The sequence below is a fragment of the Phoca vitulina genome, unplaced genomic scaffold, assembly GCF_004348235.1.
Source record: "Phoca vitulina isolate PV1807 unplaced genomic scaffold, GSC_HSeal_1.0 scaffold19, whole genome shotgun sequence".
Classification (NCBI taxonomy): Eukaryota; Metazoa; Chordata; class Mammalia; order Carnivora; family Phocidae; genus Phoca; species Phoca vitulina.
In genome coordinates, this window is record NW_022589722.1 from 30088770 (window position 1) to 30104692 (window position 15923).

At 60.3% G+C, this 15923-nt stretch overlaps 1 protein-coding gene across 5 annotated transcripts in view; it reads left to right on the plus strand.

The window, feature by feature from the left end:
• PRR5 (proline rich 5) overlaps nucleotides 1-15923 on the plus strand; it is a 54362-nt gene that overhangs the window by 31221 nt on the left and 7218 nt on the right. For all 5 annotated transcript variants that reach the window (XR_004300931.1, XM_032416478.1, XM_032416479.1 and 2 more), the window contains 5 exons: nucleotides 1599-1679; nucleotides 6690-6738; nucleotides 7874-7931; nucleotides 12590-12681; nucleotides 13096-13236. Coding sequence is in view for 4 of the 5 variants with exons in the window: in XM_032416478.1 (XP_032272369.1) it covers nucleotides 1599-1679; nucleotides 6690-6738; nucleotides 7874-7931; nucleotides 12590-12681; nucleotides 13096-13236 (421 nt within the window). In the remaining variant the exon portion in view is untranslated. The remainder of the gene's footprint in view (nucleotides 1-1598; nucleotides 1680-6689; nucleotides 6739-7873; nucleotides 7932-12589; nucleotides 12682-13095; nucleotides 13237-15923) is intronic.

Below are 15923 nucleotides of genomic sequence, written 5' to 3' on the forward strand. Positions count from 1 at the left end.
AGCTTGGTGGCTGCTGCCTGGTCTGTGATGTGAATGGCAGCATGTGTCCAGCTGTCCCCTCCGCGCTGAGGATCACGGCAGCAGGTCTGTGAGCTTTAGAGCAGTGGCCGGGGCCTAGGCAAAGGGCGGTGGAGCCTCCCAGACCGGTTCTCACCCTCAGGAGTGTGTGGCCGGGCGAGGGTGTGTGCTAATAGGAAAGTAAATCAGCAAAGTGCCAGGATAGGAGTCTTCCTGGGGAAGGGAGGGGGTCAGGAGGGCTTCTTGGAGGAAGTGGCTTCTGAGCTCAGTCTTCAGTATGAATAGCTGCTTACCTCGTATTTGGGGAAGGGAAGGGCCGTGCAGGCAGAAGGGGCAGCAGGTGCAGAGACCCAGAGGTGTGGTAGCCTCTGGCAGGTCCAGCAACTCCGAGACTCGAGTGTAGGATGCTCCGGCATGCAGGGAGGGGCCATTCCTGACAAGCCTCGAATGCCATGTCCAGGCCTTGGGCTATATCTGCAGGGCAGTGGATGCCTCACAAGACCCTGGTCAGGGAAGTGACTGAGGGCAGTGTGGAGGCAGGCTGGTGTAATCAGGTCCAGGCACGCAAGGAGGGGCCCGGGCTAGAAGGGAGGGGAGGGGTGCAGCGGAGCTCCAGGAGGTAGAAATGGATCTGACTTCAGGAACTTGGGCTTTGGAGGGTGAGGGAGAGTCAAGGATGAATTTTGCCCGGGGCTCTATGCTCTTTGGGTTTATAGACAGTGATAGAAACAATTTAATCAAATCACACAGAAACATGTGGTTACACAGTGACCAGTCTGTAAAAGTGGGCAACAACATGTGATCTAAAGGGAGCAGATAGTGGAAGTGGGAGAGGACCAACCAGGAGAAAGGGCACATACAAAGGCCCTGTGGCTGGAGGCCACTTCCCCAGTGGGGCCCATAACACAAGCGTTCAGTGCTCAGGGACACGAGGAGTCAGGAGGGGCTGGCTCAGGGGCACCTGGAAGCCTCTGGTAGGTGTCAGGTTGGGATACGTTACAGGGTGGGACAGGTGATCAAAGGTATCCTTGGGAAAAGAGGGCTCAGGAACAAGGGAAGGGGAGCAGAGTGTATGCAGGCCGCAGAAGACATCCTGGAGAGGTGACTCGGAGGTGACTCAGGCCCAGGGCTTGGGGGAGGCTGGGGCTAGGGGTGCAGGATCTTAGGGTCAAGATGGGAACTGAGGCTCTGGTGTGGGCAGGGTTCATGAGGACAACCGACCCCTGCTCTCCAGGGCCTGCCTTATAAGAGAAAAGACGGGCACCTGCTTCTGACCAGGCCCACTTCTTTTTTTTTTTCTTTTTTTAAAGATTTTATTTATTTATTTGACAGAAACACAGTGAGAGAGGGAACACAAGTTGGGGAGAGGGAGAAGTAGGCTTTCCTGAGCAGGGAGCCCCATGTGGGGCTCGATTGCAGCACCCCGGGATCATGACCTGAGCTGAAGGCAGACGCTTAATGACTGAGCCACCCAGGCGCCCCTGACCAGGCCCACTTCTGTTCCTCCAGCCGAGCAGGGTGGGCTGCTCCGGAGAGGGGTGGTGGGGCCTCGATGACACTCCTCTTTCTCCCACCCGCAGCATCCACAACGGGGTCATCGCCGTCTTCCAGCGCAAGGGGCTACCCGACCAGGAACTCTTCAGCCTCAACGAGGGCGTCCGGTGAGTGGCCATGTGTCCTGTCCCAGGCCCGAGAGTGGCAGGGAAGGCTGTGTTAGGGCAGAGGTCAGCCAGGCCCTGCTCCCCAGCCACACCTGAGATGCTGCCCTTAACAGCCGCGGCGGGCAGTGACCGCGGGGCCACGCGTGGACCTTGACCGTGGGCCCTGGTCGTGTGGCTCTTGGGCCTGGTGGACCTTCACCCCCACCCGTCCTGAGCACTTTCCCTTCAGGGGAAGCAGGGTGGGACTTGGACAGGGGCTCAAGATAACGCCCACATTCCCCGCTGGTGTTGAACATCATGAAGGATATTATTCTGTTAAAGAGGAAGGACCCACCTGCCTAATGACGGGAGTGTCGTTCCCGGAAAGGCAGTTACAGCCTGGCCGAACGCCCCTCATTTCCTGTGGATGGCCAAGCAGTGAGCACTGGTGAGGGAGCCCAGGACGGACCAGCCCCTCCGAGCTGCCACTGTGAGCCGGGTGCCATCCGTCACTCGCAGGGAATCTGCAGGGCCAGCCCCGTTAGTCCTGCTTTGCGGTGGAGGAAGCTGAAGCTCAGAGAGGTCAAGACACTTGCCTGGGGTCACACAGCTGCCTCAATAAGGCATTTCCTACCTCTGTGCTGTTCCCTTCCCGCCCTGGCCCGTGCTACCCTGTCCCTGTATCTGGGAAAAGTAGGCAGCCTAGCTCCTCATCAGCTCAAGATGGGAATGAAGGATAATAGGGACAGGGATCATTTTCCTACAGGGCTCCCCAGCCCAGCGTGGCAAAGCTGAGAGGGGCCTTACAGACAGGTAAACTGAGGCCCAGGGAGGGAAAGGGGCAGCTGAAGTCACAGAGCAGGAGCTCGTTGCCTCTCCTGGGCCCCCTACGTGTGACCCGCCCAGGGGGCCCTGCTTTTCTCGGGCTCCTCGGCTACCCATTTTACAGGTTGAGGAACTGAGGCAGAGGTCACATGCTGCGTGTGCTCACAGGGCTGGTCAGTGGAGCTGGGACTCGGGTCCCTGACCCCAGGCCTTGTGGGTCCCTCGGGACCACCCCCTGCCCAGCCCCCACCCCCTCTTCTCTATCACGTGGCCACGTTAAATCAAGTGACTTTATGCGTGCTGCCCATCACTGGATTGGCCGTGATCCCACGAGAGAGCCCGGTGACAGGAGCCATTGATGGTGCTGTCACCTGAATGTTCCCCTCGGTTCTCGGGGCCAGTGGTGAGACGGGCGGGTGGGGGCACTCCTCGGCTGGGCCCAGGCAAGGCTAAGTCCAGGGAGGTGAGTAGTCACAGGATCCTGATGTCTGGCCATCACCTTTTCTTTCCCGTTTTTATATACATATGTGTATACATTGACGTATAATCCAGTCTTAAAACGTACACTTCAGTGGTTTTTAGCATATTCACTGAGCTGTGCAGTCCTCACCACTATTTGATTCCGGAACATTCTCACCTACTTCCCCCCCCCCCCCCAAAAAACCCCCTCCCCATTAACAGTCACTCCCCATCCCTCCTCCCCCAGCCCCTGACAAATGGCAATCACGTGTCTGTCTCTGTATGATTTGCCTCCTATGGACGTTTCTCATACATGCAATCACCCAACATGCCCGTGGCCTTTGGGGTCCGGCTGCATCCGTGTAGCTGGACACCTTCAAGGGTCATCTGCTTCGGAGCCTGTGCCCGCACTTCATTCCTTCCCGTGGCCAAATAATATTCCACGCTAGGGAAACCACATTCCGTGTATCCGTTCACCTGCTGCTAGACGTCTGGGCCGCGCCCCCCCCAACCCCGGGCTGTAACGCATACGGCCCTGAACGTGCAGTGCAGGGCTTTGTGCGGACGTGCGGCTTCGTTTCTCCTGGGGCCACACCCGGGGTGTGCATGGCAGCTGCTTCAGCCTCCCTTCCCACTAGCTGAGTCTGAGCGGCCAGCCCCCCAGCTTCTGACCGGCACTTGCTCCTCTTGGGGGTTTGTATCTGCCAGCACTGTGGGTGTGAGTGCCGTCTCGTGGTTGGGGTTTGCAGTTCCCTGATGACTAATCACAGGAACATCTTTTCCCGGGCTCATTGGCTGTCTGTATATCCTCTTCGGGGAAATGTCTACTTGGCCCGTTTTTAAACGGGATGACTTATCTCTTCCTTGTTGAGTCGCGGGAGTTCTTTATATATTCTGGATCTAGACGCTTACCAGGTTCTGATTTGCACAGCTGCTCTCCCATCCGTGGGTTGTCTCTCGCGTTTCCGGCAGTGTTCTCTGAAGCATGAAGGTTTTTGATGACGTCCAGGCTGCTGGTCTCGCCTCTCTCTTGACCTGTTCCTTTGACCACCTTCTCCTAAGGCCCCAAAACAGACACACTTGGCATAATAGTTTTCCCAGGTAGAGACTAAGTCACTCTGGGTTGCAGAGGACACCTCTTTTCCCCGTTTCAGATGTCATTGCCCCTGAAGGACTCCTCATGCACCCCACCTTCTTAAACAGAATCAGGCCCCAGGATGCCCTGGTTGTGCTCAGCTGTGAAAGGCCTCTTGCCCCATGCCCAGTGGTCCAGGCTGCTCTGCGTTCTCGGGCCTGTCCTGACCGTGCAGCTGCTGCCAGGGTGTCTCCCTGGGGCCAGGAGAATCATCTGGAAGCTTATGGGCAGGAGCGCGGCCACCTGCTCTGCTCCTGAGAGGCCCCTTCTCCTGCCTCCTGGGCTCTGGCTGGGATGCAGAGCATCTGGCCGTGCCCCAGCTCCAGCCCGATGTCCCACTGGCCCTGCGGCTCCCAGGAGCCAGCAGGCCCATCTGGACAGGGTGGCCCTGGCCTCGGTCTCTGCCCCCCCAGCCCCTTTCTGTGGCTGTCCGTCTCCCCTCAGATGACACCCGGGCTGTTCCCCCTGCAGTGCCTTCCCCAGGTGGTGTCCCGGGGTGCATAGGCTGGCCTGAAGCTCCCCTAAGGATATGGGAGCAAGCTAACCAGCAGGCCCCACAGGGACCTCACTTCTTGCCCCCCAGGGCCTCAGTCTCCACATCTGTGGAATGAGCGTGGTTCCCCTCATCGGCAGCTGGGAGATCCTGTGGGCACAGCACAAATTGGGGGATGCTTGGCTGGCCATGCCCCTCGCCCTTGCTCAGGGGCTCATGTAGTGAGTTAAGAGGAAATGTCAGGAGGTGAGGGGAGCCCCCAGGCAGCCAGCAGTGGGGCAGAGGGTCTGCTAGGCCCTGAAGGAGACATTCATTCATTCATTCATTCATTCATGTTCATACTCACTGTCACTGACTACGGGCCAGGGAGAGGGTGAGGAGGGCTTTACTGAGCACCTGCTATATATACCAAGTGTAAGCCATGGTCTCACTTGCTACCCCAGACCCTCCTCCTCCACCTTCTGGCATGTCTCGGGCGCCAGATGAGGGTGCTGGAGCTCAGGCAGGGGAGGGGACTTGCCCAGCATCACACGATGGGCTGGCGGTGTTGGGGCTGGCCCTCTGGCCCCTCACGGGCTGAGGGGACTCACCCAGACTCAGCCTTGGCCTAAGAGAAGACCCTCTCTCCTTGCCTTTTGCTCTCTGGACTTGCCCAGAGTGGCCCCTTGTGTCATGCATGTGGTGACCCTTGAGATAGACACTGAGCTTGGATGTGGGGGTCACACAGGAGCTGAGGTCACGTTCGGTCCTTGGAGGCGCAGATGTTGGGAGAAGGTAGAGAGACTGTGGCAGGGGGCTGACCACAGGGGGCCGCTGGCTTCACATCCCCTCGCTGTCCCAGGTGGAGCTCAGCCTGGTGAGTGTCGCCACCGTTAACCTCATGGTTACTTGGGGACGGCGTCGGCCTGTGACGTGGGATTGGTCCTGTGCTAAGAGCAGCTGCCGGCCAGGGGTTGGGGACGGGGCCCCAGGGCTGCCACCAGACAGCCGAAGGTGCTCTGACCCTCAGGGTCCTCACTCATCCCATCCAAGGACACCAGGACCACCTGTCAGGCTGTCGTGAGCTTCGGTCTGTGACTGGCCTGATGTGGCCGTGGCCCCTGAGAGCTGCTCAGGAAACGTGGCCCTCTTCGTGTCCCCACCCCATCTTCTCTGCACCTTCCAGATCCTCCCCGAAGCCCCGGGTTCCAGGGATGCCTGCTGCTCAGCTCCTGGGGTGCTGGTCACCTCACACAACCCGCCTGCCCTCTCTCTGCTTCACTTAGCCCCCAAGCCCCCATCCCCAGTGGGGACAGCCAGTCCTGGGGGTCCCGCTTTCAGCACCAGGAAGGTAGAGCGAATCCACCCCTAAAAGGCCTTTGAGGACCAGAGCACCCTCTTCGCGGGTATGGGGGTGGTGAGTTCAGTGCCCCCCAAGTGTACGCGCGCGCGGGCTCACACACACACACACACAGCTCCAAGGCTGACCGAGATGAGAGGGGAGGTCGAGTGTTGGGCCGAACATTGACAGTGCCCAGTGTTTCAGGTCTGGACCAGGACGCCCACCATTCTCTCGGCCCCCAGAGGTGTGCGGTGCGAAGAGCTGTCAACCTGAGTACAAAGGACGAGGTTCAGACCCTGACTTGCTGTGCCCTGTGTGGCCTTGGACAAGTCACTGGACCTCTCTGAGCCTCCCTTGCCTCGCTTGTAGAAGGGAACCAGAATGAGCACCTGCTGCTGGGTTGACGGAGTACAGGAGGGCCGTGAAGATGCCCTCGGGAGCCATGCTGCGTGCTCGGGGTGCGGGGTGGGGGGGAGCGGAGGGTTGGAGGCCCAGCACTGCCAGTGTCTCCCCGAGGACGTGACAGATGCCGTGGCCCTCACTCTCGCTGTGGGGAGCCTTCAGCTTCTGCTTGTGTGAAATGGTGGTGGGAGCCATGTGGTGAGAGCCACAGCTGAACAGGACGGGGGGCCGGGGCCCCCGCCCAGCCCCCTGCTGGGACGGGACTGACGGTGCGTGCCCACCCTTCGCGCCGGGCTGAGCGGGTCGGCCTCCCAGCTGCCCCGGTGACCCCCCTGTCAGCACCCGTGGTCTTTGAGCCCTGCTGTCCCTCACTGTCCTGTCCCCTCCCGCCCACAGGCAGCTGCTGAAGACGGAGCTGGGGTCCTTCTTCACCGAGTACCTGCAGGTGGGTGGTCTGTGGTCTCGAGCGGGCTGGGGTTGCTTTCTGAGCTGGCCAGAAAGGACAGGGGTCACCTACTCTCCGTGGGTACATGGAGCACTAGGTTCCAAGGACTGCCACGCCACCATGACTCAGTTTCCCCGTCTAGCCAGTGTGGCCGTTGTGCAGGTTAATGATAACGATGCGGGTGAAGTCTTCACGCTGTGCGTACCCCAGCACGTGGCAGGACGCAGGGCTGGCTTTGTTCAGGGTCGTTCACCTCCTGGAATACAGGGTGGGCTCGCAGACGTCCACGTTTGCGTCACTGCACGGCCCCAGTGCCCTGAGCCACACGGTGACGCCATTGGCCTGGCGTCAGCATCGAGAGGCCGCTCTGGTCCAGGCCGTGCCTTACTTTGCATTTGTCACACCTCCTCGGGCCAACAAGCCTGCAGAGTCCATGCACACACGACCACAGGCCCGGGGCACACGGCCAGGAAGGAAGGGCGGGGAGCAGCGGCGGGGGTGGGCTTCGAGCGAGGGCCCACCCGCCGGCAGAGGGGCCTCCCCTCACGCGGGGTCGGGGTTGGCGGAACTCACGTGCAGTGCGCCCGTTTAAAGTGCACGGTTCGGGGGCCTTCAGTGTCCTGACACCGCTAATTCCTGGGTCAGTCCGCGCTTCGCTCCTTTTTTGCAGCCATGTGAGATTCCAAGTCCAGAGACACCCCGTGTGTCTGTCCACTCATGGGGGACGCTGGGGACGCTTCTACCTTTTGGCTGCTGGTGGTGGTGCTGAGACCACCGGGTGTCATTCTCAACCCAGACGCCTGGGGCAGCGTGACAGCATGACCCCCGCGCTTGGGGCATCAGGGTTCACACGCCAGGACTTGAGGCAGGGGGCCCCTCTTGCTTGAAAGGCCTTCTCCTCCATCGGGGACTGCGAAGGCGGCCACCTGCCCTACTCGGCTTGTCTCTGAGGGGCCGTCGCTGTCCTCCCAGGGCGAGTTGAGGTTCAAGCTCTACCGGAAACAGGCTGGGGGGTGGGGGGACATGGGTAAGAGCCCCCGCCCCGGGCCTCGGTTGCCGGCTGGGGGGCTCCTGGGGGCCTTGCCTGCCTGGGTGCCCCCGCGGCAGTAACGGCTTGCCTGTGTGTGCTTTTCAGAACCAGCTGCTGACGAAAGGCATGGTGATCCTGCGAGACAAGATCCGCTTCTATGAGGGTGAGTGTGGCGGCCCCGCAGCTGGGACCGAGTGTGGGGATGCGCCGCATGCCGGTGTCCCTGCTGGGACGTGTGGCCCTCCCAGCCTTACCTGTGTCCCCAGGGCTCCGGGTGGGAGGGCAGCAGGGGCAGCAAGGCCAAGATCTGTCCCCAGGAGGGGACCTTAATAGGGAGAGCATCTGCTCCCCACCCCCACCCCGCAACTTGCTGGAGCCCAAGAGGGCTGAGAAATCAAGGAAAAGGCCCTGCCTCCCCTCACTGCTCCCGGGGCCTTCTCGTGCCAGTGAACCCCATCTCAGCATCTTGGGAGAACCCCCGACAGGATCTTTGAGGACCTGTTGTTGCCCTGATGTTCCTGAAGGAGGAGGTGGGAGCCAGGGGCTGTCCCCTGGCTGGAAGGAGCTGCCCCATCAGAGTTTGGGGCCTGAGCCTGGTGCTGGACCTTCTAGACGGGTTTTCTCTTTTAATGCTCCTCCCTACCCTTGAGGCCTTCGGGTCCCTGTGCCCATTTCATAGCTGGGAGCAGCGTAATGATGGCACGCGATTTGTCTGCAGCCACACTGTGAGTAGAGGGTGGGGGTGCGTTCGAGCCCGGGCCAGCCTGGCCCCAGCGCACACGCCCTGGCCCGCGAGCTCCAGCGCCAGGGGCAGCGACCGAAGCGTTGTCTCCTTGTAGGAGTGAATCGGCAGAGAGAGAGCTCAAATTACGGGAGGGCCCAGCTCAAACCCCAGTGCCTTCGCTAAGGCCTGTTTGTGCCAGGCCCTGTGCTCAGTTCTGGTCCGTGAACATTAGTTGAGCGTCTCCTGTGCACCAGGCCCTGGGCACTTGCTTACTCTCTGCTAGACCGTCCTGAGTGTTCTCCGGCTCCTAACTCAGGCTCTCCCAGCAACCCTGCACAAGACACATCACTGCAGCCGCTGCACATACAGGGAAACTGAGGCACCGGGGCCACATGACCCTGTGTGGCAGTCTGGTTCCACTGCTGCTTCCGTTCTTTCTTCGATCCTTACTCTGACCTTACAAAGAAGGGGTGTCAGCCCATTTCCCGGAGGAGGACACAGGCCAGTGGCCTAGTGTGCTCTGGATGAACTCAGCTGCGTGTCCCCTGCTCTTTCTGCGCCTCCCGCTTCTATCAGCTGGGAAGCTCTGAGGCAGGAGCCTGGGAAGGGCCACCAGAACCACAGTCGAGGGGAGGGAGAGGCACAGACTGCCAGGGATCGAGGCTGGCTTCCTGGAGGAGGCGGCAATGGAGTCCAGCAGTCAGGGCAGTGAGGATCTGGCACCTGGCAGAGATGCCCTCCCACACCCCTTTCCTTACTCGGCACATTCCAACAGTGCCTCTGCCTCCCACCGGCTCCGGCCCAGGGGAGCTGGGAGCTTCAGAGAAGAGCAGCTTTGTGCAGCTTAGTCGAGCCCTGCCTGCAGCGGCCGTGTCCGCCAGGCCACCCAGCGGGGAGTGCCAGCCCCGTCCAGCCTCCCCAGGCCTCGGGGCCAGGCACGGAGCCCCAGTCTGGGGGCCACAGGCCCTGGCCTCCAGTTCCCATCCAGCCACAGACCTCAGCCTCAGTGTCCCAATCTTAGAACCGTGGGGTTGGATGGGCTCCACCCATGTGCTCACTCTGGGTCAGGCCCCAGCTAGTCTCTGGGGGCCTGGAGATGGAGGACATCCAGCCCTGCCTAGCAGGGACTGACAGTCCAGTTGGGGACACAGATGTGGACCAGACAGTGACAATTCAGGGTGATGAATGTCAGGGTGAAGGGAAGCCCCGGGGGAAGAAGGGTTAGTTCCGTCTTGGCAGTCAGGGAGGACTCCATGGAAGCAGTGGTCCTTGAGTCAGGCCTCAGAATGTGGTCTGTCCAGGAAGACGTTTGGCCCCCTTCAGTCCATGCCAGGGGGACAGTCACTGATGCCGCACCCTGAGGGGTGGCCTTTGGAGCCTGCCACATCCACCTCCTGCCCCGGTTTGGCTCCCAGGGCAGCTCTTCCTTGAGACCGCTCCCTGTGGCCAGCCACGTCCTCACCTGTGCTTCTGCTGGAGGGTGGTGGGTGGCCTCACGTGGCCAGCCCCAGGACCTTGCCACCTGCCCCCACTCCAGCCTCCAGCCTCCAGCCGGGCTTTGGACATCAGCTCCCGAGCACAGCGATTCCTGGAAACAGGAGGCCTGGAGGGACAGCCTTGACGTGGAGTCTCCCTCCCAGACCACGCCTAAGGCTGTGGTTCCGTGGTCTCCAAGCCTGGCTTACAGGAGTGGGCTCCGGCTGCCGCCAGGATGACTCCTCAGCGGCCAGACACCCGAGGACTCCAGGGAGGAGCTCGGGGGCTCCTTCAGGCTCCAGGCCCTGGGCTCGGCCCTCTCTTGTCCAGCAGGAATCCCAGCCTCTTACAGGCCATCTGGCCAAACTCCCCAGTGGCCTTGACATGCTGGCCCGTGGGCCTGACTCCACTGGGCCGTCCTCCTGGCTAGCTTGCCTCCTCGGAGCTCCTGCTGTGGCCTTTTCCACTGCCCTGTGGTCGTCACGGGGCTGAGACCCGAGCCAAGATCAGCCTGGTGCGCTCCGGTCTCCCGGGCCCTCAGCGCTTGGACTGAGCAGAGGAAGACAGACGGTCCCGCCCGCCAGGGGAGAACCCGGGTTCTGCTGAGCTTCCGCACGGACACGGCCCACACAGGCCCAGCGGTGGCCATGCCCCCAGCCGACACTTAGTGAGCACTTGCTACGTGGCAGCTTTCCGCCCAGTGCGCGCGAGGACGTTCACACCCATCTTACGGAGGATCACACTGAGGCTCTGGCTGCCGGACTCCCTGAGGGTCCTAATGCTGTCGCCTCAGACGGCCCTGCCACCCCCCTCGCCTGCAGCCCTAGGCCACGGGCCCCAGTGGAGAACTTGGCCGGTGGGCGAGGCCGTGCTTCCTGGCCTCTCGGTCAGCATGCAGCTCTGATGGGGCCTCAAGGCGGTGTTTTACAACATCTGCTTTCCACAGCATTTCCGTCCCGTGGGCTGGAGAGCAGCCTGCGGACGCCGGCCTGGCCCGTGCCCAGAGCCACCCCACGGCCAGCCCGGGGAACTGAGCCGCCTTTCTTCTTGCCAGGGACGGCGGGGACCTGAAGGGACCTTTGTACAGGCAGAGCTCTGCGGCGGCAGCACCCACCCATCCTGGGTTCCGCAGAGCTAGGCGTGGGCCCCCAGGGAGGGTCGGGAGCTGGCAGCCGGGCAGAGAGCCCCAGTGCCGGCAGATTGGCCACGCTCAGAGGCCACAGCACCCTGGCCGCCCGCTGGGCTGGATGGGCTTCCTGGGGCCGCCCCCAGCAGGCTCCCCTCCCAGAGCCCCCGAACCTACACAGACTTGGGCCTTAACGGGCAGGGAAAGTGTGGGGCCCAGAGCCCAAGGAAAGTAAGAAGAGGTGAAGGCCTTTGTCTGGCTCCCTGGTTCCCGTGGAAGCCTCGAAGCAGTATGGTCTGGGACGCCGGCCCGCATGTGGCACTTCACCTCCTCACCCAGAGACCCCCAGCACACCCAGGTTTTCTCCACCAGTCCTTAGTCTGACTTCCAGGTGGGGGTCCCACCGAGCAGCAGAGGCTTTGGGCGACATGTCCTGGGACCTGCTTATCCCAGACACAGCAGCTTTCTGTTCATTCCAGGCAGAAGGGCTGAGGGTTCAGCACTTTGCATTTCCTGGGGGAGCCCCGACCCAGCTCGGGGACACCTCATCTGTCCTCATCCCTCAGGGGCTGCCCACCCTGAGGATGGCATGCTCCTTCTGCAGGGCTGGCAGAAATAACCCAGAGCTTGACCAAATGGCTGCTTTTCACACATCTGCTTGTGTGGATCCCACACTGAGGATGTCCATCAACCTGGCTAACCCAGCCTCCTAAATCAGCTTGGGTAGCATCTCTTCCAGGAAGCCCTCCCGGCCTGATCCTCTCCACTTTTTCTGCTTCCCTTCCCTACCTGGGACATGCTGTTCTTGGACGTGGCCTCCCTGGCTCCCCAGATCCCACCCCAGGCAACCCAGGGCGGCAGGGACCAGGGCCCTGGAGGAAAATGACCTGAACCTCTCAGAGGCTCTGTTTCTTGGTCTGCCCACTGAGGTCACCCCTTCAATGGGATGATGATTGTGCTCATAGTTGCCATTGAGGGTCCTGCTTCCCTGTCCTGGGCTGGGTCCCCAGTGCCCAGTGCAGGTGCTCTGCAAACGCCTGCATGGGTGGACGGATTCCCCACCTGCTGGCGGCGGGGGGGGGGGGGGGGGGTCACCATGGGAATCGGAGGAGATGGCTGTGTGCGGCAACTGCCATCGGGCGCGGGGGGCGCTCCTGTGCGGGTCTGGTGTGGGATGAAGGAATGGGAACCAGCAGCCAGTGCTTACGAGCTCTTCCTCTGCCCTGGACCCCGTCTCTGCTCATTTCATCCCCGCAGCCCTGGGAGGTCGGCCCTCTCGCTGTCCCATTTTATTAATGGGGAAGCTGAGGCACAGGGAGACTACACCGTGGACCCCCGACCACAGAGCTGCTAAGTGCTGCGTGCTATCGACCTGGGGGCAGGGGGGCACCTCCAGGGCCCGGAGCCCAGCCCTCAGCTCCTGTGTCTTCCTGCGGACGGGCGAGAGGACTCCGGCCTGGGAGGGGTGAGCAGTGATGGCTGTCTGTGCCCACAGGACAGAAACTGCTGGACTCACTGGCAGAGACGTGGGACTTTTTCTTCAGTGACGTGCTGCCCACACTGCAGGCCATCTTCTACCCGGTGCAGGTGAATGGCCCCTGCAGCCGTGGGACCCCCGGGGCCCAGGCGACCGCCCATCCCAGCCTTGCTGCACGGTGCCCCCAGCCTGGGGATAGGCACGTCCCTGGACCTTTCAGAACCGCTTTCCCACCCACAATTTGGAACTAAGGACGGTCCCGTCCTACAGGCCCTATGAAGCCCTGGGCAGCACATAGTAGGCCCTGCCCAACACACCAGAGGGGCTTGGTTTGTGACAGTTATCCTTTCCTTGCCTGAGGAAGCTGACTGGGGCCTCTCCTTGGGACAGGGGTCATCCAGGGAGGAGGACGGGGCGGAAGGGGGCCGTATACCCGGGATCTGGTCCCAGATCATCGGATGTGGAGGGAAGTGGGGGTTTCATGTGACGGCAGCAGGGCGGGGCGCGGCCTTCTGTGTCTGCAGGGCAAGGAGCCGTCCGTGCGCCAGCTGGCCCTCCTGCACTTCCGGAATGCCATCACCCTGAGCGTGAAGCTGGAGGATGCGCTGGCCCGCGCCCACGCCCGCGTGCCCCCTGCCATCGTGCAGATGCTGCTGGTGCTGCAGGTGCGTGGGGCCCCAAGGGGGCCACTGTGCACTCCTGTGGCAGGAGCATCCTTGGGCACAAGGCTGGGCTCCCCAGAGGCGGAGCCTGAGGCGAGGATCTGGGTCCATGTGACTTGTCAATGGAGAGACTCTCAGGAGAAACCCGGAAGGAGAGAGGGAAGCAGGAGGAGCCCAGAAGGTATTGGGGGAAGATAAGAGTTAAAGAGAAGCGGGCCTCAACCTCATCCCATGGGGAGCCCAGGAGTGTGAAGGGGCCCAGAGTTGTCCCTCGTGGGCAGGGGCTGTTGGTCACCCCCCCCACAATGGTTCCAGATGTTTCTGGTGTGGATGGATTTCACCCGACAGAGCAGCTTTGGGAAGGAGGCAGCCACAAGCTGGGGATGAGTGGCCTGCCCAAGACAGCAGGGGATCTGATGGGCCACCAACAGCCTTTACTGCAAACAGGGCCTCTTGCAAACTACTGCATCCCATCACCACCCCATTTTACAGGTGGGAAATGAGTCCTCGTTTGCCCAGAGCTAACAAGGCCTGGCCTCACCCACGTCTGACTGCTCCAAAGTCCTGTTCATTGTTCTGCATCCCCCCATGCACGTGGGTATCCTAAATTAGGGTCTGCGAGTTTGGTCCTAGGGTCCAGGGCAACCAGTGAATATTCCGGAGCAAGGAAGGGCCTGATGAATGTGGAGGTCTGAGGGTCGACGGACTGCACTGGGCAGGAGCTGGTGGTCGTCCTGGCAGCGAAGCAGGGTGCCGGGCCTGCCGCTGGGATTTGGAAGGATTTTAGGTGAGACCTGGCTGGGTTGAAGCAGGGGACCTCAAAGGACTTTGTGTCTCTCAGCCTCTTTCCACCTGCGTGACAGATTGAAGCTTCCTGCCTGCAGGGCAGGTTCAAGGACAGTGGGGAGAAATGATGTAAAGCCTTCTGTGGTGCTTCTGGGGGCCCACAGTGGCTGGACTGGGATTTAGAGCCAAGGAGGTCCCACCATGATCCCGTGAAAGCAATGAGGTGGGTAGCCAGACTGGGGCGGTGCTGCCCCCTGGTGGCCTCTCTGCCTCACGCAGCTTCCTCCGCTTGGCCCCTTTGCCCCAAAGACTTGCCCTCCTGCCCGTTTGCTGTAGCCCCACTCCCCACCTGGCCTGCACTTTGAGTGAGCTTGTCCCCACTGTTTTCGAGTCCCTGATGGATCTGAAGTCACAGCTGCTGGTTAGCATGTGTCGAGGGCCTATCATGTACCCCGTGCTTCACGGGCAGAGTGACCATTCTTCTCCCAGGGAAGCCAGGGGAGCAGCTGTGCATCTGAGTGTTCACCAGTAATGCAGCCCGTGGGCCCCCATTCTCTCACTGTGCAGCAGGGGGCAGAGACAGACATCCTTTACAAGTCTGGGGAATGAAACAACGTGAAGTTCACGAACGCCCCGCTGAGCGGAGCACCTTGTTCATCTGTTCTGCTGTTGCCGGGGGTGGAGGTAGTTCCAGGGAATGTGGGGTCTGTAGTGATGGCTCCTCTTTCGTTCCTGACGTGAGGAATTAGTGTCCTCTCTTTAGTAGTCAGCCTGGCTGGAGGCTTAGTGATGTTACTGGGCTTTTCAAGGAGCCAGCTTTTGTTTGCATCGATTTTCTCTAAGGATTTCCTGTTTCAGTCTCATTGAGTTCTGCTGTTATTATTTCTCTTGTGCTTTCTTTGGACTTCGTTCTCTTCTTTTTCTAGTTTCCCGAGGTAGAAGCTTAGGTTATTGACTTGCGGGCTTTCCCTTTACTAACATATCCATTTGATGCTAGTTTCCCTCAAAGCACAGCTTCAGTGCATCCCATCAATGCGGATCTGTTTTCATTTTCATTTCATTCAAAACATTTTAAGATATTTGTTAAGATTTCCTCTTTGGGGGCACCTGGGTGGCTCAGTTGGTTAAGCGTCTGCCTTCAGCTCAGGTCATGATCTCACGGTCCTGGGATCGAGCCCCAAGTCGGGCTCCCTGCTCAGTGGGGAGCCTGCTTCTCTCTCTCTCCCTCTGGCCTGCTGCTTGTCCTGCTTATGCTCTCTCTTTCTGTCAAGTAAATAAATAAAATCAAAAAAAAAAGAAAAAGAAAAAAGATTTCCTCTTTGATCCATGGGTTATTTAGAAGTGAGTTGTTTGCTCTCCACATATTTGGGGATCTCGCAGTTATCTTCCTGTTCCTGATTCCTGGTTTCACACCACTGTGGCCTGAGAGCAGGCACTGTATGATTTCCTTTTAAATCTGTGAAGTTGCGTTTTGTGGCCCAGAACATGGTCTGACTTGGCAGGTGTGCCACGTGAGCTGCGGAATGTGTGTTCCGCTGTCGTGGGGGGAGGCAGTCTGATGGCAATTAGATCCCGTCGGTTGATGGTAGTGGTGAGCGCGGTGTGTCCTTCCCGGTTTTCTGCCTGCTGGTCTGTCTCCCCTAGTGGATTAACGATCTCTCCCGAGGTTCTAGCGGTTTTGCCTCACGTGGTCTGGTGCTCTGTTGTTAGGTGCAAGCATGTTAGGTGTTGTTATGTCGTCCCAGAGAATTGACCTCTGTATTGTTACATAGTGACGTTTTTGGCCCCCTTTGCCTTTCCTTGGACTAAAATCCACCCTGTCTGAAATTAACCTTGAAATTAACCTAGCTGCTCCGGCTTTCCTGTGACTGGCCTCAGCGTGGCACAGCTCTCTCAACCTTTTG